Raw genomic sequence first — 24560 nt, 5'->3', positions numbered from 1 at the left:
GAACTTTGAGTACGTCCCAGGCCTCTTAGTTACATACCTTGAACAACAAAATTCCCGGGCACTCCCCTAAAATATGTGATTTCTCCCCAGGCCCCCACTAAAGAAAGTTGTCTTTTACATTTTTTAAATGAGGAAATATTTTCTGATGATAATCAAAAAAAATATCTGGGGATGTGTTGCAAGGTCTTAGAGCATGCTCCTAATGCACCGTCTAGTAGAGAATTCCAAGGTCCTGAGATTATTTGTTTTCCATGCGATTAGAAATTTTTATATGAGCAATCAAGCACTTATCTATTTTTTTATAACGCACATTCTCGACTCCGAGAAAGATTCGTTCTAATTATCACTTTCATCGTGTTGCCGTCATCGTATCGTTGTGTTGTACTTATCGTTATCGTTGTGTTGTGCTTATCGCTATTGCTGTGTTTGTGTGTTGTACTGTGCAGAGTGTTGTTTTGACAAAGTTTTAATTCATAATATTTTACTTATAATGTTCATTTTATTTTTTCATCAAAGGACCGATTTTCGCTATACTATAATATTTAAACTAAAATAGTTAATGAGATTATTTTAAAAAATATTGTACAGGCAAGAGATGTTATTCTGTAAAAAAAAAAAAAATGTTTTTCTTTACCCGGAAAGCTTTTAACTGACGCCTTAAGGGCGCCAGTTTAACGTGTATTTCAAGTATTTTGTGCAAACATAAAAATCCCTCGGCTGAGGAGGTTTTCAAACGTTATAACAGTCTCATGTACCGCGGTGTGTCTCCTTGTATCTCGATCGTGTATCTCGATCGTGTTCTCTATCGTATACACAGTCTTATTTTGTCGTAGTTAATACTTCAAGATTTAACAACAAAAAAGCAACTAAAATTAGTAAAACTTTACACAAGATAAAAATTTCATAAATTCATAAACGAATTGCTAGAACCGATGCTGACATCTTAGATGTGAATATCCACAACGCTGTAGACGCCGTAAACGGACGTAGACGGACGTAGAAAACTCCAAAGAAAAATTAACTTGAAAACATCGAGAATACATACAATTACAATGCAAAAAGAACCAGAAATATTTACAAGATTAATTAGCATATTAATACGAGTTTAAAAAAAAGTTTTTTTTCTTTCAAAGAACGGTTTAAAAAATACGCTTCCCCCATTTTTACAAAAAAGTTAAAAGTATTTCGAGCAAAATTCATGTGCAAAGTTATGAGAAGAGGAAATATTTTTTCATCAAAAATTTAAGCGACAACAAGTGGCTCATCGTCTGAGAAGCGATTGATCATTGGGGCGTCCTCACCTGAAACGAAAAGACACTATAAGACAGTCATTTGAATTACGTTAATAGAGAGCTTGACTATTTATTTGATTGCGTTCTAATTGATAGGGAGCGTAAAAAGATTCACCTGAGTGAAAACCCACGACCATATTATCATCATCAAAATCATCTTGATGCGCGTAACTTCCGCGTGCCGCGAACGCCAAAAAACTGTGCTGTAAACGTCGGTATTTGTAAATCATGACAAACAACCCAACAAACAGAGCAATCAGTACTAATGCTACTGGAATACCCCATATAATGGCCTTCGATTTGAAAGAACTGTGATTTTCTGTAAAATAAAAGAAAAAACTTTTGAGGTTTTTTTTTTAGAGATGCTTCAAAAAACCATTCCACACGCAAAACTCACGCGTATACATCACGCGTATATATAGTATAAGCACGCCTAACCTTGTTGTTTAACAGGAGCTGCTTCCAAAGTTCCAACAGGTGTGTACTGAAATGGCGTGGATGTACGATTAAAGGGATTTCCTTCAGAAGATTCATATGCGATCAAAATAACGCAACTATACGTGTTTCGAAGTTTTCCACCATAACTGAGTAATAGTGCATCCATATTTTTAATTCTAGTATCTCCATCCAACATTATTTCGTCAACTATTTGATCACATTTCAACTAAAATTAAAAATCATCATCAATCATCAATCATCAATCATCAATCATCACCATCACCATCTTCATCTTCATCTTTATCGTCACCGTCACCGTCGTCACCATCGTCACCATCGTCACCATCAAACATCAATCAGCAATCATCAACCATCAATTATCATCAACTTTTTACTTGCATTTCAACTAAATTTAGCAATAATCAATCATCAATCTTAAATAATCACCATCAATTTTTTACTTACCATTTTGTATATTATTTCATATTGAAGAAAGCAATTTCCCACATCTTCTGTCCAAGAAACAAATGATGGATAAACATCAATATTATAAGCTCCCTCAGGTTTTCTAACCCCACCGGTCCGCAAGGGATCAGTTGAAGTGTATAACCACTTGTTCTTTTCAACATTATTATGAGCGATGGCAACTGCGAACACATACTGTCTGCAAGGTTTAAGGTTTGTAACGGTGTAAGACTTCTGAAGACCAATTGGTATTTCGGTAACTTTATTTTTTTCATCACTATGGAATAAACAACAACAATTATTTTGATCAATGATCAAGGCGCTCCTGATCAATGATGGTACAAAGCAATGACGTCAAAACTCTGAACCAATGACGTCAAAAAAGAAAAAAGGAGAATTGTTTATGTCAACTGATTTTAATAAAAAAAACTCACATGTAAGAAACCACATATCCCTCAACATCCTTTAATTTAACAGGAGGATGTTCCCACGATAACAAAACTGAAGTTTGATTAACGCTAAAGGCTAGATTTGATACCCTCTTAGTGACCTCTGAAAGAATGTTTCAAAATTATTTAGTAAAACAAATCGTTTTTTCAAAACGTTTAAACGTTTCCTTAGAAAATTAAACCGTGTTTATCTTGTGCAAAACCTCATTTTTTTTTACCATTTTTTAAAAGACAAAATAAATAGTGGAGGAACCTTACCGCAGACTTTAGGATCTTCGTCTGAAAGATCTGCACAGTCAAAGTTTTTATCACACATTTTACTGTGTGAGTAGCATCGGCCATCAGGTAAAGTAGTGCAATTGAAACCAAAGGGCGCAGGGTAGCAAACGTCATTTACTTAAATTAAAAAAATCAACCAATCTCATCTAGATTTAAACTTTTAAATTGAAAATTGAAAAAAAAATTTATTACATCGGTTTATATACAATAATGGTACAAGAGAAGTAACAAACCATTATTTAACATTTCAAATTATTAGCTATATGAGATAACATCACTACATGAATTCTAAAATTAAACGTCTAAAAATAATTGTATTCTTAAAAAAAAAATAATAATTGTATTCTTAAAAAAAAAAATTGTAGACTTTAATTTTTTTTTTTGTAGTTCTAAAAATGTAGAATGAAGCTTGTAGTGATTCCAGCTGGAATTTTACAACCGCCGTTTTTTTACACAGGAGATGTTCCAAGGTAAAATAAAATTTTAGAAGGCTGATTTTTTAGAACAAGCATTTTTAGAACAAGCATTTTTAGAACAAGCATTTTTAGAACAAGCATTTTTAGAACAAGCATTTTTAGAACAAGCATTTTTAGAACAAGCATTTTTAGAATGTATAGGATTATAGCTGATTTTTTAAGACAGGTTTTTTAAAGAACAAAAGCAAAACAAAATTGTTGAGTCTCATCAGAGTTTTGTAGTTTGTGATTTTTATTCCAACATTAATTTGATTTGCTAAAAATTTTTAATAAATCTGCATTTACCTTAAGAGACTTTCTTATCATCTTAAGAGACACAATGGCAATATTACATTAAAAAGTTATGCAAACAATCTGCATACATTGCAAAATTGGCTTTGTACAAATTGGCATCATTTTGAGCAAAATAAGAAATTGTTTAAGAAGAGAGCTGAAATGATTTGATGAACGATTGTACAAATTTACAGACCAAATCTACGAATTTAAGATCAAGGTACGCAATCACTGATAACCACATTGTTTTGATGACTTTGTTTTAAATTTTTAAGTTTGCAGCAATTCTTAAAATTATCGTGAGAGAGTCTATATTTCTTTAAAATATGTATATTGCAAGAATTCACCAATATCTGTGATGTATACCATTTATTTATTTCCTAGTTCACACTCTACTAAATATTTTTCTCCTTTGCATATAATATAGGTTCACAATTCAGTTCAACTCAAAAATTGGGGCTCAAGTATAAACAGACGTAAAGGTGCTATTCTGACAAACTTGTGTAAAAAATTTGGTAGCATTTAAAGAGAAAAAAAAGTTAAAAGCAGCTTTTTATTTAATGATCCCGAAAATTATTTAGTTTATGTAAACATAAACATAATTTTTTTTAGATTTACTGGATTTGCAAAATAATTTACTAACTATAAAACTGAAAAAGCTTACACATTCCTTTGCAGATACTCTCATCTTCCCCTAAAGGACAATCCTTTCTTGTGTCACAAACTTTTTTTAGTGAAATGCATTCACCAGTTTTGCATCTAAAACCAGTACAGGCTAAAAACAAAGTATTTTAAAATTTGTTATCTTACAGTGTTGTCTTCAAACCTTAAATTTAAAAAAAAAAAAAAACCTTACCAACTATTGGTGTGGTTGGCATGGTTTTACAATTATATTCATCAGAGCCATCTCGACAATCAAGCATACCATCACATTTGGATATTTTTTGATAACACTCTTTACGATCTGCACAATACGCCTCACCGAAACCACATTTAAGTGATGTTACTGGTGGGGTGAATGTGGATTCTATAAGATAATTTAAACATTTTTATTTTCATTACAGTTGTAAAATAATAGAGTGAATAATAATAATCATCATAGAGAGAATGATAAAATAATAGAGTGAATAGAAATAATCATAGAGAGAATAATAATAAATAATAGAGAGGTGAACTTAGAATGAATTTGTTTTGAAAGGTTTCTCTTACAAATTAGTTACATTTCTACACTTAATAATCTAAAATAAATAAAAACAACGATAAATAATAACAATAATTTATTGGTTTTTTTGCTTTTTGATCATTTTTTTGATCATTTTTTTTTATTGTTTTGAAAAATGAGAAAACCATAATTAGTTTGAGCAAAGTTACTTTTAACAATGTAAAATATTTCACTTACGACAAGAGCTCTCATCTGAGTTATCTCCACAATCATCTAATCCATTACATTTGAAAAAAGAAGCAATACAATTGTTATTTTTGCATTTGAATTGATTCTGTGAGCAGAATTGTGGCTCTAGAAACAGTTATAAAGGAATTATGTGATTATCATAAAGGAATTATGTACTGATGTCTTTTTTAAATAAATTCATAATACTCTAAAAAAGATAACTACAGAAAATGAAAACTATAACACAACAGTTGAAGATTGATTGCTTTAAACAAGAAGTGTGATTTTTTTCTTTATCTTTCACCTTTTCTTTGTTCACAATTATTCTATAAATATTAAATAATAAAGGAAATCTTTGAAACTTACGTGTGGGTTCGGTATATGGCATTTGAGTAGTTTTTGCTCCACAGATAGCAGGAGTTTCATCAAAACCATCAGAACAGTCATTATCTCCATCACAAAGCCAAGATTTAGAAATACATCGATTATTTGGGCATAAGAAATGGGTGCTTTCTGTACAGTTAGCTAAAAGCAAGAGAGTAGGCTTTTTTCAAAAATACTATTTTAATTATTCATAAAAGTTGTTTAATTTATAAGAATATTTACAAACATTTCAATAAAACTTATAAAGATATCAACTATGTAAAAAATATTTTAAAAACAATACATACATACAAATATAACATACAGCATAGAAAATTTAATGGTATTATCTTACAACAATGTTTTTCATCACTACCATCCCCACAATCATTTTCACCATCACAATGCCATGACAAACTTGGTAAACAACGATTATTTGCACATGTGAATTGGTTAGCGTTGCACTTTACTTTATCTAAATAATTAAAAACAATAAAGATAAAACGTTAAGACTTGGGTAATAAATTTGAGATCCAATTTTTATATATCTAACTTAAGAAGAGAGCTGAAATGATTTGATGAATTTACAGACCAAATTTACAAATTTAAGATCAAGGTACGCAATTACTGATAACCACATTGTTTTATGACTTTGATTTAAATTTTTAAGTTTGCAGCAATTCTCAAAATTATTGTGAGAGAGTCTATATTAAATATCTTAAATATCGATATTAAACAACTTTAAATATCGGGTATAAATAATAACATCTAACTGATAAACATAACGAGAATCTGATAAACACAATGAGAACATAATGAGAATGTAACATAATGAAAATATAAAATATTTTAAAAAGAACTTGTCTACAGCGATGCAGTATTTAAGAGACTGTAATTAAATAACTTAAAACCACTGGTTAAGTTTGATATTTAAAGTAAGTCTATTCAACCAAAGTATGAGCATAAAATCATAGAACAATAATACTTGCTCTGGATCTTGTGATCATTTTTTGTTGAGTATCAAGTAAAATGATACCAAGTTGAACACAACAATAACGAAAGACATAAAAATTCAAGAATTTTTATTGGCGAGCACTGAGGGTTGACATCTTATACATTTCAATCTGATTCTGAGAAGAAAAAAAATTTCAGAAAGTTGTGTTAAAAGAAAGTTTTTTAGTTAAAAAAAAAAAAAAAAAAAAAAAAAAAAAAAAATGGTGAAATTCAGAAGATATTCTGAAAAAAAAAACTTTTTTTTGAAGCCGCAACATGAAAAATATCCCATGAATCTTTGATCATTTCATAAGTTAAACATTTACCATCCTTCATTTACATTTTTAAAACATTTTTATGTTGAGATCACTTTGAGACAAAAATCAGGGGGGGGGGGGGGATTTACTAAAAAGACATTGATATTGAAATATATTTTTTTCTCAGAATAGTATTAAAATAACAAATTGAGACAACCTTATCTTATTGCTTTCAAAGATTTCATATTAAAAAAAAAAAAAAACATACTCTTCAAGACATACTCTTCCAAGATAAACTCAATGTAAAATGTTTTGAAAACTTTGGTATATTAGGAGTAAAAGAAAAATCAACAAGAGTATAGAAAAATGTTTTTCTTCAAGAAATTTTGATACAAGAGTGGGATTGTGGGAAATTTCTCAGATTGAAATATAATAAGAACTTCCAATTTTTAAGATTTGTCCAATTTTAGAAATAACTCAAAAGTACCTAAAAGATTACCTAAAGCATATATATTTTTACAATTTATTTTTTTAAGAACTTTGTGGTTAAAACTGAAATCATTTTATGTAGATGTTAAAAATTATGCTTGAATGAATTTTTTGTCTTTAAAAAGTCATAAAAAATCTCAATTAGAGTTTTTTATGAATTTTTAAAGACAAAATAATTAATAATTCAATATTTTAAAATCATTCAAGCATAATTTTTAGTATCAGTAAATTTCTTAACCAAGTTGAGTTGAGTCCAATTCTTTTCAAAGTTTATCATACAATCAAGAAATATATTTTTAAGATAAATTTGACTATTTCTAAGTTAACATAGGATATTACTAGAGGAAAGACTTACAAAGCATTTGCGAACGTAACGATTAAAGATTAAAATTACGTGCGTTCGTAAAATTAACCGAATGTAATGATTAATGATATCAATTAAATTGTAGTATTGAAATTCCGAAGAGTAACTGATTCAATTAATTCCTAACTTTGAGTAATTTGTTTGAAGGGTTCATTAAAGTCTAAGTAAATCAAATAATTTGCTTGAAATTTCCTTTAAAAATTACGAGAACCATCGATTAAGTTATTATGATCCTTTCCAGTTAAATTGTCATAAAATTTCAAAACTGACTATTCTTATGATTACAACTATCGAAGATTTTTCTGTAAACCCATTCGGTACTAACATACAATTAAAGAATATTATACACATACATTAGAACAGTTTCACTTTTATTGAAGTTGTCATAAAAATGTTTAGAATTTTAAACTATGCAAAAAATGTTAAAATCGTTTGCACTTGTTTGAAAGATGTTTTGAGTAGCAATTGTTCCTTTTTTACTTTTATCATCTATCTCTTCCTCTGAATCTAAGACCTCAGTGTTTCCTTTCTCTTACAAATCATCAATTGAACCTTACCACCCTCACTGACCTTACCAAACCATAGCCATATGGAGGATTTTGACATGTTAATAACACCAGGACTGTAGAAATTTAGTTGAAAAAAATGTAGGTAAAAACTTACAAATATTTACGTTTATGAATTGTAAATAACAATTAAAACACAAAATAACAAAAAATTAATTTCATTATAAATAACTCAATAAATTCAGTAAACTTAATGACACTAATAGAAATACCAGCAAAATAAAACTTTAAAAACTCTTTTTTTTTAAATGAGAACTGATTTGGAGAGTGAAGCACAATTTTGTAAACAAATAAAATTAGGTAAAAAACACAATTTATAAAAAGGCTCATATCGTTATTTACAAACTTTAAAGCAAATTATTAACGGAAATTTTGCAACTAACAAAAGGTACAAATTATTATAGTTGAATCTTACAAATAATTCCATTTGTTAGAACTTGATTGTAAATTACAATTTACAATCATATTCTAACTAACGGAATTATTTGCAATTAATTTAATTGATTTTTGGAATATCAAAATTTTCCTCATTTGCGATTAAACTGACGAAACTTCGTTTAATCGCAATCATAAGCCTCTTCTCTAGATATTTCATTTTGAATAATTCTGAAACTCATTTTAAAAAAATATTAGGATATTTTTAGTAACTTTTTGGAAACCATAGCATATAAAATTGATTTTTTAAATGAATATTTAATTCAGAAAAAAACCTACTGCATATATTTTTGTCTTCATCTGATGAATCATTGCAATCAGTATCCATATCACACTTCCAAGTCAACGGAATGCAATCGCCATTAGTACATTTAAACTGATTATCCATGCAATCTAACTCTAATTTATGTATGCAAAAAAGATTGTTACATACATTCGTAAGCAACGATAAGGTTTTTAAAATAAAGAAAAAGAAAAACTTGAAGAAAAGTATTATAAAACTACTCCGCAACGTTATACAACAACATACTTGGTTTGCACTCCCCATCTTGATAGACCTCAGATCCTGGGCATGTGCAGTTGCCATTTCCATTATCAACAAGATTGTCAGGACAAGTACATCGGTACCCTGGGTAATCAGCAATAGGCAAACACCAAAAACTACATCTGGATGAACTGCATGGGTTGTAACCTAGAAAATATATAGTTAATAATGTCATGGAAAATAACAAAAGTGGATAAAAAATTCAAATACTTAGTTGAAGGGTGAAAACCTGTGGTTTGTTTTTCAGGCCAATATGCTTTCACATCCATTCCGTTGTAAATGTATGGAATTACAGTTTCAATGCTCGATGACTTCTTATCAACTTTAGATATGGAGTGTGTAACCCAGTCATCCCAATAAATGTCATTTTTTAATATTGTTAGTGAATAAGGATGCGTTGTGCTTGATGTCACAACCTAGAAATTTATTAAAATTACTTTGTAATGTATATACTATTTTTATATTCTACATTGATACAAGTATCAAAGTTAGTAAGATGTGTCAGATAATAATACCATTTATTAATAAAACATAGCAAAAGGTTTGTGTTCTGTTTTAGATAATTATGTTTCTTTACATCTCTTTTAAAAAAAAAAAAAAAAAAAAAAAAAAAAAAAAGAATGTATTTAGATCATCAGTAGATTTTCAAAGCATCAAAAATATTGATAGTTAAAAATTTTAATTTGTCAATTTTAAAATTTTATTAAGCTAAAGGTTATAATTGGAACAACAAAAGGTTAGCTAGTGCTATTGCACAGCACTATCACCTTTCGATTTTGTCCATTTAAATCAGATGATTCAATTTTATAAGTACCAGCATCAGTCCAATAAAGCCTGTTTTCAACATAATCAATAGCAAGACCATTTGGATATCTGATATTTCTAGATATAACAGAGTAGGGTTTCGAACCATCCATGTTTGCAGAACCAATTTTTGGGTTAAGCCCCCAATCTGTCCAAAACATAATGCTAAAATAACAAATATTAAATTAAAATAAAAAATAGAAATGTTAGTAAAAAAAAAACAGACACACGTCTTGAAACTTGATAAACTTTAACTTCTCCTCCAAATAAACTCTACAGGAAATAGAAATCATCATCGTCGTCGTCGTCGTCGTCGTCGTCGTCGTCGTCGTCGTCGTCATCATCATCATCATCTGTGGTAAAACTGTAGTGATGGGTAAAAAACTGGTAGTGGTATTCAGAAAAGCAGTAATGGTGACAAATGGTTTACTGCGGTAAGAATAATAGTGCAGCATTAATGAAATATTTTTCCATCAAAATTTGTTGGTGTAAATTGTGCCTTAAAAACAACTTTAATAAGTAAACTTAATTTTATATGAAAACTTTGACTTCAAATATAAAAAAAGATTGTGAAAAAGAATAATACCAATGTAAATAAGCTAATGAATCCAAAAATAATCAAAATAAGAGTTTCATTAAAACATTGAAAGAACAAAAAATCCTTAAAGCACTAGATGCAAAAACATAACACATAGTCTAAACTTGCAGCTATAATTCATACTACTGTGGCACCTGAAACAAAAACCATCTTAGAAAAACAATTTTTTATTAGTTAGATGCGAAGATCACTGCACCTGAGTTAATGAGAAATCAGTTTTTTTCTTTTTATATAGGGACTTGTGTAAAAAAAAGTTTGAAAAAAATACATTTTGATGAATTTGACCTTTAAATATTTAACTAATTTTGAATAATATTGATTTAGAATTAGATATGAAGTTCTTGTGTAGTTGTAAATATTGTGTAGTTGTGTAGCTGTAAATATTGTGCAGTTGTGAGTTGTAAATATTGTGTAGGTGTAGTTGTAAATATTGTGTAGTTGGATGAGAATAAAATCTTGTCATTATCATTTTCAATGATCAAGTTTTTTTTGAAACTATTTAGGAACAAATTTTAAAACTCAAATCATAATAATTAAACTTTCATAAGCAAATCGTAATAATTAAACTTAATTAAAATATGGAATAGGTCTTGTGTAAAAAATGTTGTCCTTTGAAATCTTTGAATTACCTTAGTCTGTATTGTTGGCATTCTTTATAGACTCAGAAAAGGATCAGAAAAAAAAAAGCTCAAAAAAGGATCATAGGAAGTCTTGGAACTCATTATTATGTGCAGAATGATGATGACGATGATGATGATGATGATGATGATGATGATGATGATGATGATGATGATGATGATGATGATGATGATGATGATGATACAGATTTAAACAATACATTAAGTTTAACAATTAAAAAATAAAACCATCCAAATATATTAAACCAACCCTTTTTGAGGATGCAATACCAAAGCCCTGGGTTTATCTAATGTATCATTTTTTACAAGAACTTTTCTATATTTTTTTTGTAAACTTATTGTTCCTATTTCTGCCAATCCTGCATCACAATAGTACAGATTGCCATTCATCCAATCATATGAAAGAGCTTCTATATGAACAACCGAATTGTTCATTTGCAAAAGTACAGAAATGTTGCCTAAAAAAAAAGTAACAAAAAATGATGCAGAATTCTTTACAAAGAGATAGGAATTTCGAAGGTCACTTATGTCCCATTAAATTTTGATTCTCAGAATATATTTGATCATTTAGCATTTTATTGAACAACTATTTAAGCTACCATCTTTAAAATCTTTTTTTAAAACCTTTTGTTTTGTCTTAAGCAATTTTCATAGAATTATAAAATTTGAAGCCATTAAAAATATATTGGTAATATTAAAAATATTATCCGTCTTAAAAAAAACACAATGAATTTTAATTTTAAAAATCATGTACCTGTATTCATATTCATAACGACAATTTTGTCAAGCATGATGTCAGCGTAAAACAAAACATTTGAATTGTAATCGACTTCCAGAGATACCACATTTTTCATGTCGTTCAAGTCGAACTCAATCACCTCTTTCGTAACAAAATCGTAGCGATAAATGTTTCTTCTTGTTGAATAAAACAAGTATTCAGATGACTCTGGAATAAAAAAAGTACATCAAATAAAATGATGGTGAATACAAGATGTTCATGGAATGCTTCTTAGAAGTGCAGACATTGATTACCAAGGACTTGAAAAGATCAATCGATGAACAATTTTGGGTCATTACTATAGGCGATGGAAAAACTGCTCATGAAGTTTCACATGAGAAATATTTCATGGAGAAATTAATTGTATCACCATTTTATCAAATATAATGAATGATAATAAAATATAAACAAATCAGCTATAAGAACAAAAAGTAGATTTCTAATTATATAAGCAAAAGAATCTAACTTTTTATTGGACATGCACGAAGTATGGGGTTTAATTGATCTTCGATGCCACCATTGCATTCATCACCAGGTACTTTGCGGTATCTTAAATGTGTATAAAAAAAAAAACATATGCTATCATTAAAAACCAACTCGCTTCAAGACTCAACTTTTTGTAATATTTCTTTTTTAACTTAAATGATGGATTAATTTTAACAAGAAGTGATTTTAGTGGTGTCATTTTAAACATGTGTTAACTAATCACATTGTTTAAAACAATGCTTTAGAAATAGTTGAGCCCTGCATCATTTAGTAAATACTTTGTTTAACAGGATCGAAACTTGGCAAAGTTTCCATAAATTAACCAAAAAATTATTTTTAAGAAAGTATTTCCCCGTGTAGGAATTTTGTAAAGGGGAAGGTTTTTTTTATTTTTTTTAGTTTTTACTAAGTATCTCCTTTTATTTCCATTACCTTAGTTATCTCCAACAATTAAAATCTTCTGATCATAAACCTTTCCATCTTAATTATTCATTATGATAAAATTGAGCACAAAAGAAAGGAAGTGTGTGTGTGTGCATATAATAGATTATGAATATAAATTTAAAACTTAAAATTTAAAGCATATAAATTTGAAACTTACATACCCAGTAGAATGATTGTAAAATTTTCCTGGTTTGCACCAGGTAGGAATGGTCTGATTAGCAGAAAAAATGTTGTCTGTGTCAGGAGCACAAGAAATACTAGACCATCCTTTCCAAGATAATTTGAAACCAAAATCACTATAAAAAAAAAAAAAAAAAAAAAATTCAATATACAAAAAAATTAGAGAGAAAAAACATTTTAATTGTACTTCATTTACCAGTCATAATCTTCCCTGGTGCAAAGACATGGAAAGGAAGATATGGGACGGTCATAATCATATCCATTGTAACATAGTGAAGTTGGGTCACGACGCTTGTATATTTGCTTTTTACCAAGTAAACAGTGTTGAGTACTGTTACGCAGGTCTGTTACCTCCCAGGTCTTATAATCTTTTTCCTGACATTGATTACCTACAGAATATAAGATAATGATGTCATATAAGTCAACTTTGTATTTTTAACTAAAAAAACAAATTTAATATTTTACAACCAGAATGACTATATTCATCTTCTTGCATCCTTAAAGAGCAGTTGCAGAACAAAAACATATTGAATTTAACAATTACAAAATCAGCATTTTTTTAAATGCTTAATTTTTTTATTAATAAATTTTCTATCAATTTTTTTAAAATTATTCTCAGCACTACTTTTGGTATTTGGAAGGTCTTTGGTATTTGTTTGCTTTCAGGACAGTTGACTGTCATAAAAAACCAAACATTCTATGTCACTACTGCTAATGTTATTGCTGGGAGTAGAAATGTCCTCAACTAAACAAATTTCAACTTCTTTTGCACAATTAAAATGTTCTCTGATGACACCACCAGTTGTAAAAGTTCTCTCTCCAGAAATAATCCAGGATTTTTGCCACAATTTCTCCTTGAATAGTTTAATTTGAAAACTGCTGGTAAAACTTGACTTATCTTAGTGCTTTATCAGTGTCTTTACTTACTGCTTTATCAGTGTCTTTATCTTACTGCTTTATCAGTGTCTTTATCTTACTGCTTTATCAGTGTCTTTATCTTACTGCTTTATCAGTGTCTTTACTTACTGCTTTATCAGTGTTTTTATCTCACTGCTTTATCAGTGTCTTTATCTTAGTGCTTTACCAGTGTCTTTATCTTACTGCTTTATCAGTGTCACAATCATCTTTTCAGTATAGTTGTTACAAAATTAGTCAAGCATACCAGCAGATAGCTAATAAATATTTTCATTAATTGTGAGTGAAAGTAAATATTTGGAATGTGGATAAGACAGGTTGTAAAACTGTACCTGCGAGTGAAAACAAAGCAAAACGGTCTCATATAAATTTTAGTCTTCTATAAACATATTGTTCTACACGTTTGTTTTCTGTAAATATGTTTGAATATATGATTAAAAAATTCATTATTAATTGTGAATGAAGATAAATATTTCCATTAATTGTGAGTTTTTATTTAAATTTAATTTTTATTTTATTTAACAAATTGTGATTGAGTTTTTATTAATTATGACAATTTCCTATATATATATATATATATATATATATATATATATATATATATATATATATATATATATATATATATATATATATATATATATATATATATATATATATATATATATATATATATATATATATATATATATATATATATATATATATATACACACTGCAGATGAACTTTGTTAATTTTTTCTATAACATTTTTTGATTTTTATCAATTATTTGAAAAAAATTTAAATTTTTAATACTCTAAACAGATAGCTATACCCAAAACAAGCTTCATGTCAACTTGTATAACAATCCAAGAATGTGCTTCAGGCAAAGATCCAAAAAGTGTGAACACTGTAGTTTTTTCTCCAGGTTCTGTTAACAAACCATAGATTCTTAATGGTGTCTTGTAAAAATTGTATGAATACCATGTATTCCCTTCATCATAGCTATATCTATCAAATATAAGAAACTGAGATTAGCTAAATGTAAGACACTGAGATTAGCTAATATAAGAAACTGTTTTTTAACACCTATATTATCTTCTTTTATCAAACTTTAAAACAACAAGGAAAAAAAAGAAAAATTTAGTTTCAAATTACCGAAGATAAGATGTCATGCCATACTTTTCAACACCTACTATCACACCACCATGATCAACAAAGGCGTAATAGTAATTACCATCAAAGATCTAAAATAAATTAAACTTACTTTCACAGCAGAGACAACCCGGGGGAATCAATTTTAAAGGACTACAGGAAGAAGTTGTTTTTTTTGTGTTTTTTTCCCTGTAAGATGACAGCAACATTATTAAAAGTTGTACTGAAAAAAAAGGCAACTATAGTAGTTTATGAATCTCATAAAATAAGAAGCCATGTTGTAAAAAGAATTAGATTTCAGAATTACATTTGTCATATTTAATTAAGAAACAGTAAATTGGTCAGTAAAACAGTAAGTTGGTCACAAACTGTAGTAGAACACTAAAGATTGTAACATATGGCCATCTGGATGGCCTTATGGTGATAAAAAATGGCTTATTACAAGCAAGCGCTTTGCCAATATTTTATAGCTTAAAAACAAGTTTAGTCCAAAATATAAGTATCAAGAGGTTTGTATATACATTAATGTATATGTTATGGTTTTAATGTAAATTATTCAAACATAAGATTGTTTACGTGGTCAAGAATCATAATTTAAATGATCTTAATGAGAAATTTAGTTTAGTTTGCCCACTTTGAAGTAAAATTACAGAGATTATGTGACTATTATAAAATGGGATTGTTTGTCACAGCTTAAATGGGGATTGTCACAGTTCAAGTAGGGTAAGTTGTCACAGTTCAAATGGAGATGGTTGTCATAGTTCAAATGAGAATAGTTGTCACAGTTCAACAAAAAATGCCATTTCACTTTTATTTCATAATCAATTTGTTTATGAATTTAAATTTCTTTTTTTTACAAGCAATTTAAATTGGAATTAACATGAGGAAATTTATTTTGTATCTTGGTATAAAAAATATATATATATAAAAATAAAATACAGGACCATAACTTCTACTAAAACTAAACATTGCTTTATTAAATTTGACTTTTTAAAATTAGGGAAATATTTAATAGCTTAAAAATAAAGATTTTTTATTAAATGTAAACTAAGTTTCTATTTTTTTGTGTTTAGGGTTGTCAAATAATCTGACATTTAAAAATATCAGAGAAGCAAAGCGACATGAAATTATTTTTTTTACTTTAAAAAATGACAGTAATACTTTTTGGTCTTTCTAATTATTTATCAAACTTTTAATAAATTAATCAATTTTAAACAAATCTACTTCAAATGTCTTCAAGAAAAATATATTTACCTTCTTCCAACTGATTCCAGCATCACTTGAAAAGTAAACAGAGGGGGATGAGGTCAGACTGCTACCAACACTTCCTGAAATTATAATGCTTTAAAGTGAAATTTAAAGAAATTTAAAGTGAATTGTGAAAAAATATGAAAGCAACTTCTGTTTCTATCAAGTAAATATTTTCTCAATTTGCGTGATTTTTTAAAAAAAAAAATTTATTCAGTTCTTTTTCAATCTTTTAACAATCTTTTAATTCTTCAATCTTACAATTCTTTAATAGGTCAATCTTTCAATAATCTTTTAATTCTGGCAAATTATCAAATACGCGTGACATTTTTCATAATAAAACATTACACGTTTTTCTTTTAATTGATTACGACATCTTCAAGTGATGGCAACATGAAAAAACAAAACTTGTTGATAAGCAACTGGATATATGTAGGTTAAAAATATTGAATTAAGGGATATTAGATGTCTTTATACCAATTTCTTTAAATTTATTTACACCTTGTTTGTACTTATTGTTAAACTAAAACTTATTGCAAAAGAAACCAAATGGAATTGTAGTGTGTCTAAAAATCATTACTCAAGTACTTATCAAGTCTTATAAAGCAGCTAAAAAAATTATACCAGTAGCAATTATGAAACCAGGAGCAGATTTCTTTGAAAAAGCAGGTGTGAATCGAGTGTATGGATTATGATAACCAAACTCTAATGAGATATGCAGTGAGCATCTACTCTGTAAAAAATTAAACTTTAAAAATTATTCAATGCAAAACAAAAACTAGATTTTTAAAATCAAAAAAAAAATTTTTTTAATTCTCTTTAAAATTTAATCATGTTACTAAACTATAAACATAATTATAATGAAACATTTATAAATATATAAATATTTATATTTTGTAAATACTTATATTATAATATTTAAATATTTATATTTTGAAAAAAAAACAAACACACTTCGATGCTGCAATTTTCAGAATCCACAGGAGCCCTGATAAGTGACCACTCTCCTCCTTTATCAAAGGTTATATATGATTGAAGATTCCTCCGACCCACTTCTTCACTAGATAATTGTGTAGCAATGTAAATACCAGAGATTCCTTCAACTTTGTATAACTCCACAAAATCATGTTCAAAAAACCTGTAAAAAACAACCACATGTCACAAATAAGCAAAATAAAATTTCATAAATAAAACTTCGTGCCTATCTAATTTATAATAATATATGCTAATTTATGAAATTGGAAAAAAGATTTTAGAAATTTCTTTCAATTCCAATTAAGATGTGAGCAAAAAAATGAAGAAAAGAATAAAGAAATAATTTGAATAGAAAAACCTTTGAATAAAAAAAAGCACGCTACCTTTTCCTGCCATCATTTTCATTATAATACAAGATGTTTGTCATCGACAAACTAAACTTAGTTCCATCTCTTCCAGAGATATATAGATTGGCAGCTTTTTCATGTGCAACTGCCACCATTACCTCATCTTCAGTTGCATCTGCAATAATGTAGCTCTAGAAAATTTTTTCAAAATAAATGAGGACAAAATCACCGAAACACAAAGCAAAAAGTTGCTTCACTCTCTTTTTAAAAAATGCTAGCTCCTAATTTTCTTTTTTTTTTTTTTTTTTTTCATAAATAGACTAATTCTTAAACAATATCTTATTTTTGTCTTATTTTAATTCCTGCAAAATTTTACTTTCTGTTTCGAGTAAAAAAAAAAAAAAAAAAAAAAAAAAAAAAAAAAGAAATCTTGAGTTTTTTTAACAGGTAGAAATTCAAGAAGTACAAACAAAATAAACTTGTGTACCAATGCATTTTGAATAGGAAATGTAGTATTTTGAAACTCGCCTCTGTTTACGGAAACTTGCAATGTTTTATACGTTGGGTCTGTTCCCTAAATTGAAACAAAAATCAAATTTTTAAGGATTAAAAAAAAACATCTTCAACATAATTAATTTAGGATCAACTGTCACTTTGGATCTCTGTCTCAATGATTTAAAATTAGTTGATCTTCTCCATCTCAATGATTAGAGTATTAGAAGGTGATAAAGCATCTCTTAGATGAAAAAGATTTTACATAGAAAAGATTTATCTTAGTTTTGTTTTTTTAAACCTACAGTAAACAACAGCTTACATTTTTCACAATAAACATGTATTCCTCAACAAGCTTGAAATCAACAACATCATATGCAATAACACTTGAAGAAAAGAAACCCCACGGAGATGCTTTATGGACCATTCCGCCATAATCTAAACATCAGAATGTTTTCTTATCTTAGCACTAAATTATTATTAATCTATTAATTATTATTAATTATTATTAATCGACAAATTATATATCTATATAATAATTATTATTAATCTATTAAAAAACTTTTTCTGATTTGTATTTAAAAGCTCTTAATTTTGAGTGCTCAATTTTTTTCAAATTTTTTTTTTCATATTTTTTTCATATCTTAATACTGACTTTATGACAAACTTATTAGGACTGATTTATAATAATTTTTTAACAAGGAGTTCACTGTGATGAAACTCACCATAATACTTTTCTCTTTGAAAGTAAAGATCAATTCCAAAGTCATAGGGTGGCGCATACCCCCTGTAAAAAAGGTAGATTTTAAAATAAAAAATATTGCCAAAATAAAAAAATTTCTATTACATTTTCAATTTCATTTTATCTTTTCTTTGAGTTGAAACTTAACATATGAAATTTTTAATCAAGATTAAAAATAGAGACAAAGAAAAACTTTATAGTAAGATAGTTTATAGGATTGTAAGATGTTTCATAAGACACTTTGCTTAAAACATTAAGACACAAGGTTATGAAGGTATTTTAAGTTTTCAAAGCCTATTTATTTATTTTATCTCATAACGACGCATAAACTTACTTTCATCAACTTATACAAATTGTTTTTGTTAATGTACACAACTTATTTTTATCAATTTTTTTTTTAGGTTAGCTTAGTTAATTTTTCCCATTTGCAAAAATTTATTAAACATTAAAAACCAACATTATAAACTAAAATGATTATTAATAAACTAAGAAATTTATATTTTTCCCCCTCAAAACTTTTTTGCCCCTGGATTCATGAAAAATAAGTTAGATAAGTTATTGCACATAACAGCAGACCAAATTAAGCTACAGCATGTCATATGTGATAAAATATTATGAGTTTTTGAAGATTAACATTTAGTTATTATCTTTATTAAAAAGATTGAGAAAATAAAAGAATGAGATTGCCAGTTCCTTTCTTTTCCAGTACCCTTTTCAAAACTTTTCAAACTTCAAGGATCATATTATCATATTTAGTGAAAATCTACTGTTTTCTATAAAGTGTTTTTAAATAACTGTATAAACAAATTTTTTGTTATTCCAGAAACAGTATTATTTTATTTATTTATTTATTTATTTATTTTTTTTTTTGGGGGGGGGGGGGCATCTCTGTATAGCATAAAATAAAATTTAGAAAACAATTAAAAAGAATACAACAATTATATTCCTGACCAGAAATAATTGACAACTCTAGAAGCTTTGTATTGCCATGATTTGCCATTCCTGGTTGACACATATAACTAAAGTAAATATGAAAATATGTAGTTAACACTATAAATACTATAAATATATAAATATTACACACAAAAATTATACCTATTAAAAGAGTATGGTTAAAAATACAATTTTTTTGATATTACCATCTTTTTTAATTTTGGCATTACTAACAAAATTGTATTTTAGCATATTCTTAAAGATGGCAACTTGGTGAAAGATTCTTTTATTAAATCAAGGAACTAAATTGTCATCAATTTTTATTTACTTAAATTTTTATTCAAAGCAACATATAGGAGGAAATAATGAAGATAATTATGTTAAATAATTACATTACAAATTAACAAAAAAATAAGAAGAAAATAAAGCAAAAAAAAGTAGAGATGAAAAGAAGAAATGCAAAAAAAAAAGATATAAAAATACTGTTTATAGTATTGAAAATGGCTCCTAAGTGTTTTAGGCCTGAACTTATGAAATTTAAAGCTAGGTTTAAACTATTTAACAGAAAATGTAAGAGATATGCATCAAGAAAGCTTTATAAAAAACCCAGAATCTTTGTAAGAACTTCAATTAAATTTTCAACTGTTTGACTGTGTAAGCTCTAAAGGCAGAATTCCTTCTTATTGGAACTGCTACCATTCATTTCAATCAATAAGTATGTCTACTGATAGAATCACATAGCTTTTTAATGCCTCTTTGTAGGAGTGTTGCTTGATTCAACCTCCATATATGCTACACAAATCTAGTACATTAAAATTGAAGCCGCCCTAAACACCTTCCAACTTTTCATAAAAAAATGTTTTTCATGAAAAATAGAGCTGCTTTTCTTACTTTATGCTTTGAAGTTGCTTTCATCGCTAAAATTTACTTGTTTCCCACAGACCAAGCAATTTTATCCTTGTAATATCTTACTTTTTTTGGGAATCAGCAGCAGTTTTCTGACAGGTGTATATACTATAGTTGGGAACTAGTAAATTACCTAGTAATTACCAGCTTTTACTGTCTGAAAAATTAAACAAAAGATGTGAAAATTATATTAACTTTTAACAAGAATATATATATATATTTTTTCATCTTCTTATTTATTCATATGTAAGAAATAACCTTTAAGAAAGGAAAGACTATCAAGGAATTTAGCACTCATTATGACCTTCTCTTAGTAGCAAAGCAACCTGCAGGACTAAATGCTCCTTCACTTTCAACAGAATTTAGAAGAATTGTTTCAAGTGCCGACAGTAAAGTTTTTGGACTTTGGACTTAAACTCTTCACTGTTATCCTTTTCAGCAAGAGACTGAATAATGGTCTGATCTAATTCTTCTTCAAGTGACTTTAAAATGACTTCAATTGGTGGGAACTAGGTAATCCTTTCAAGTTTGATCACTATTTCAAACCACTTGTTCCCAATTTAGACTAAATTTGTCTGGCTTTCTTAAAAGTAACTTTTTAGCCTCTTTAGATGGAAGGCTACCATCTAAATAGTAAAATTTTCCTTCCCAATGGCCATTAACATTTGGTAGCCTTTGAATATTCACACTTGTATTTCATCAGCAGTCAAGCTAAATCGTTTTTCATGTAAATCGTGAGCTACTTTTCTTTTCATTTCCACTGTGAAATCACCAATATATTTTGAAATGTTTTTATGATCATTTGGTGAATTAAGGTGTAGATTGATTAATGATTTTCAAATGAATTGAGAGTTTGCATGATTGCATGCAAACTGAAGCCATCAACTGAAGCTATTCTGGCATAGATTGATGCCAGAGTTTCTCTTTCCACAAATTCTGTCATCTCTCTTTGCCTTTTTACAAGTCATAATGTAGTTTTTTCTTCAATTCTTTTTCATTTTGTTACGTTGAGATTTTAAATGAGCACTGAGCCCAGAAGTTGATCCTCCAGTACATTTAACAACTTTTTTTATATAAATTACACATGGCAGATTCTTGACCACATTTTGTAAAGTCATCCCAAACTGAGGACTTTTTAGTCTACATATTTCTTTGTTATTAAATTAAAGATTAATCAGTCAAAAATATTTTAACATACAAGACTGTTAATAAATATACAATACTCATATTTCAAATAAATATAAATGTTATAAAAGTTTTAAATTTAGTAATTACTTATTCATTAGTTAAAAATTTAATAAATTAATCTTTAATTTATTTCACACATTTATTTCAAAATTTTGTAAACAAGAAACACAAAAGTATTCACAACAAATCATCATTTAGGAAAGACATTTTTTCAATATAATAGAATTTTTAGAAAATATCAGTAAAAACCACTAATTACTGGTAATGGGATAAAAATTTACCAAAAACTGGTAATCTAAAATTTCAGTAAAATTCCCAACCTTGTATATACACCAATTTATTAATTATGTAAAATTATGTACATTAGCACTCAAAAGTATGTTGATGATTAAATTTTTTTGACAAAAACATATCTCTTTCAAGCATATTTCTTTTGATAAACTAAAGCAAATATAACAACCAAAAATATTTGAATAAGGCTAGCCAAAAATATTTGACTTTGCCTGTTAAACAAGTTCATACTGCAACTCCAAGAAAGACCTGAAGTGAAATTGGAAAAATATTTAGTGCCAAAAAGCATTTTCTTTTCTACTGGACTTATTCATGGACCAAAGAAGTCTGGAAGACAAAAAAAAAAAAAAATGAAAGAAAGAAAGAGAAAACAAATTGCTTATTCAATTACCAAAGGTTGATCTGCAATTGAACCTAGTCCATTTAACTGCTGATTTTAAGACCAATAATGGTGTAAACTATAGTATTTCAACTAAAAAAACATTGTTCGAAATCTACAAATCTATTTGGAGGTCCAGCAACACGATTGTCAACTTTTTTTTTAGCACTACTATATTTAATAAAATATGCCATTGTTTAAGACTTTTCTTAAAATCTAAAGTATTTTTTATCTTGGCTCTTACATCATAACAAATAAATATATTTGTGCATTTAGTAGTTTTTTGAATCTTTTGAACTCAAATGATGCCATCTGACTTAAATTATTTATCAGAATATTTGTAATGCAATTCTTAGAAAGTGTGAAGTTTGCATAAATGAAAAAAAAAAAATTTACTTTTTTTTAAAAAAACAACAGAAAAAAACTTAATTAAACAAAAAGTCACACTGACCATTTTGTTTCCTTCATCTTTTTCATAAGCCATAACATAATAAGCATTTCTTGGATGATATTTTATTTCTATGGGTTTAAAAGGAACAGCAACTCGTTGAAATGAATTCCACTCATCGTCTGACTGAAAAATATATTGGTGAAATTTTGCTACCAATATATATTTATTATTATCAGCACTACTTGAAAAAAAATCTGTAACTACAGCATGTGTTCTGTTAGGAAGAATTAGGTCATCTGTATAGTTTTTAAAAGTTTTACCATAATCTCGTGATATGTAAAAATAACTTGGCCTTAAACTGCTAAGCATAAAGTCAGGATCAGTCATAAGGATGAGAATTGTTGAGCTGTTGCTTCCTGACCAATGAACTTTAGCAATATAATGAGAATCATTGAACGAAAACTAGATAACAAAATTAAAAAATTTAAAAATTTGCAATTTTTAGATAAATAACATACACATATTTATAATGTAATATAAATAAATATAACAAATAAAATCATATAGTAATTCCAACAACACATATATAATTAGTAACCAAATAAATTGTCACAACATATCAATCTTAATGGACTTGTCATTCGTTTCATTCTTATTCTATATTTCATTATCACCCTGGTCATGTTATCAAAAATAGTTATAGATATATAGAATTGCTTAACATCAAGAAAAGTAACATACTGGTGTACTTTGAGGCAGTTCTGAGGCAGCACTTCGAATGTATCGACGAAAGCTGCTTGCAATGTGATTTTTTGGTGTTGAGTTAAATTCCTCATTCACGTTTATTTTTATGTGAAATTTCTCCCGATTACCATCACGCGTTCTTGGTAAGAATGATGGGTTAACAGAAAGGGAACTAGCATTTGATACATTAACAGTTACAAACTGGAATACAGCAATAAAAAGTAAGAAAAAAAGAGAATTATTATGCGAAACTTTATGGATGCGCACGTACGCCATTTTCATGTTTATGTATGAAATAATAATAGTTCACTTTTGCCTTAGTTTCAAATACGTCATTGTTATCTGGGACTCGTGATTTAAATCTCCACCGTTAAGTTGAAAAGCGTGATCTTATATTAAAGTAGTAGATAATAAAGTAAAGCTAAATAATTGTGAAGTGTAGTGATATCTAAGGTAAAAGATACTTTATTGCTTCAAACATTTGCAGACAGAAGAAGGGCATTTGATTTTTAGCAACGGTGAAGTTGAGAATTTTTAAATTATTAATGTGACACTTCTATTTCACTGTTAAATATCTTTTTCGCTACTCAAGCATTTAAAATAGTTAAAATCTTTCAACTTCGGGTTTTTACTTCAAAACGACCGATTGTAGATATCGTAAAAAACGAAACAAAATAAAGTTGTTTGTGCGAATCAACGAGTTGAAAATTTTGTTCATACCAGAGTTTAAAAAAGATTTAGACGTCATAAGTTTGAGAATTTGGGAATTTTTTGGCGGTTTCTAAAACAGAATACGAGTTTTTTAAACGAATTTTTAACAATAAAATTTGCATTCTATTTTTAAAAAACCGCCTTAAAATGTTTCACTCGAT

At 27.9% G+C, this 24560-nt stretch overlaps 1 protein-coding gene and 1 pseudogene across 1 annotated transcript; one reads left to right on the top strand and one right to left on the bottom strand.

Moving 5' to 3' along the window:
• Nucleotides 1-24560, top strand: part of LOC149876693 (uncharacterized) — a 615724-nt pseudogene that overhangs the window by 300434 nt on the left and 290730 nt on the right.
• Nucleotides 848-24560, bottom strand: LOC149876710 (sortilin-related receptor-like). The gene is made up of 32 exons (XM_090075025.1): nucleotides 23686-24560; nucleotides 23005-23406; nucleotides 19808-19875; nucleotides 18840-18901; nucleotides 18437-18552; nucleotides 18110-18196; nucleotides 17659-17813; nucleotides 17255-17438; nucleotides 16925-17033; nucleotides 16307-16380; nucleotides 15056-15144; nucleotides 14733-14908; nucleotides 13198-13390; nucleotides 12983-13117; nucleotides 12358-12440; nucleotides 11868-12059; nucleotides 11364-11571; nucleotides 9841-10042; nucleotides 9303-9489; nucleotides 9059-9220; nucleotides 8809-8928; nucleotides 5781-5900; nucleotides 5429-5587; nucleotides 5072-5188; nucleotides 4529-4699; nucleotides 4337-4447; nucleotides 2903-3040; nucleotides 2630-2747; nucleotides 2196-2472; nucleotides 1731-1956; nucleotides 1408-1611; nucleotides 848-1301 (listed from the first exon to the last, which is right to left on the bottom strand). Exons 1-32 carry the CDS (start codon nucleotides 23968-23970, stop codon nucleotides 1243-1245), a joined length of 4989 nt encoding a protein of 1662 aa, XP_089931151.1. The 5' UTR covers nucleotides 23971-24560; the 3' UTR covers nucleotides 848-1242.

The sequence above is a fragment of the Hydra viridissima genome, unplaced genomic scaffold (genome assembly GCF_058129835.1).
Source record: "Hydra viridissima isolate aposymbiotic clone 2 unplaced genomic scaffold, HvirCarnegie_v1 scaffold_18, whole genome shotgun sequence".
Classification (NCBI taxonomy): domain Eukaryota; kingdom Metazoa; phylum Cnidaria; class Hydrozoa; order Anthoathecata; family Hydridae; genus Hydra; species Hydra viridissima.
The sequence above is the reverse complement of the archived record's forward strand: the minus strand, read 5'-3'. Positions and strand labels throughout refer to the sequence as shown.

Coding starts and splice junctions, on each gene's coding strand:
- LOC149876710 (XM_090075025.1), bottom strand. CDS start 23,970: ATGAAAATGGCGTACGTGCGCATCCATAAAGTTTCGCATAATAATTCT. Junction 5,901..8,808: donor TGAAGACAAAAATATATGCA/GTAGGTTTTTTT, acceptor TTAATTATTTAG/ATAAAGTAAAGTGCAACGCT. Junction 1,302..1,407: donor GGTCGTGGGTTTTCACTCAG/GTGAATCTTTTT, acceptor TTTTCGTTTCAG/GTGAGGACGCCCCAATGATC.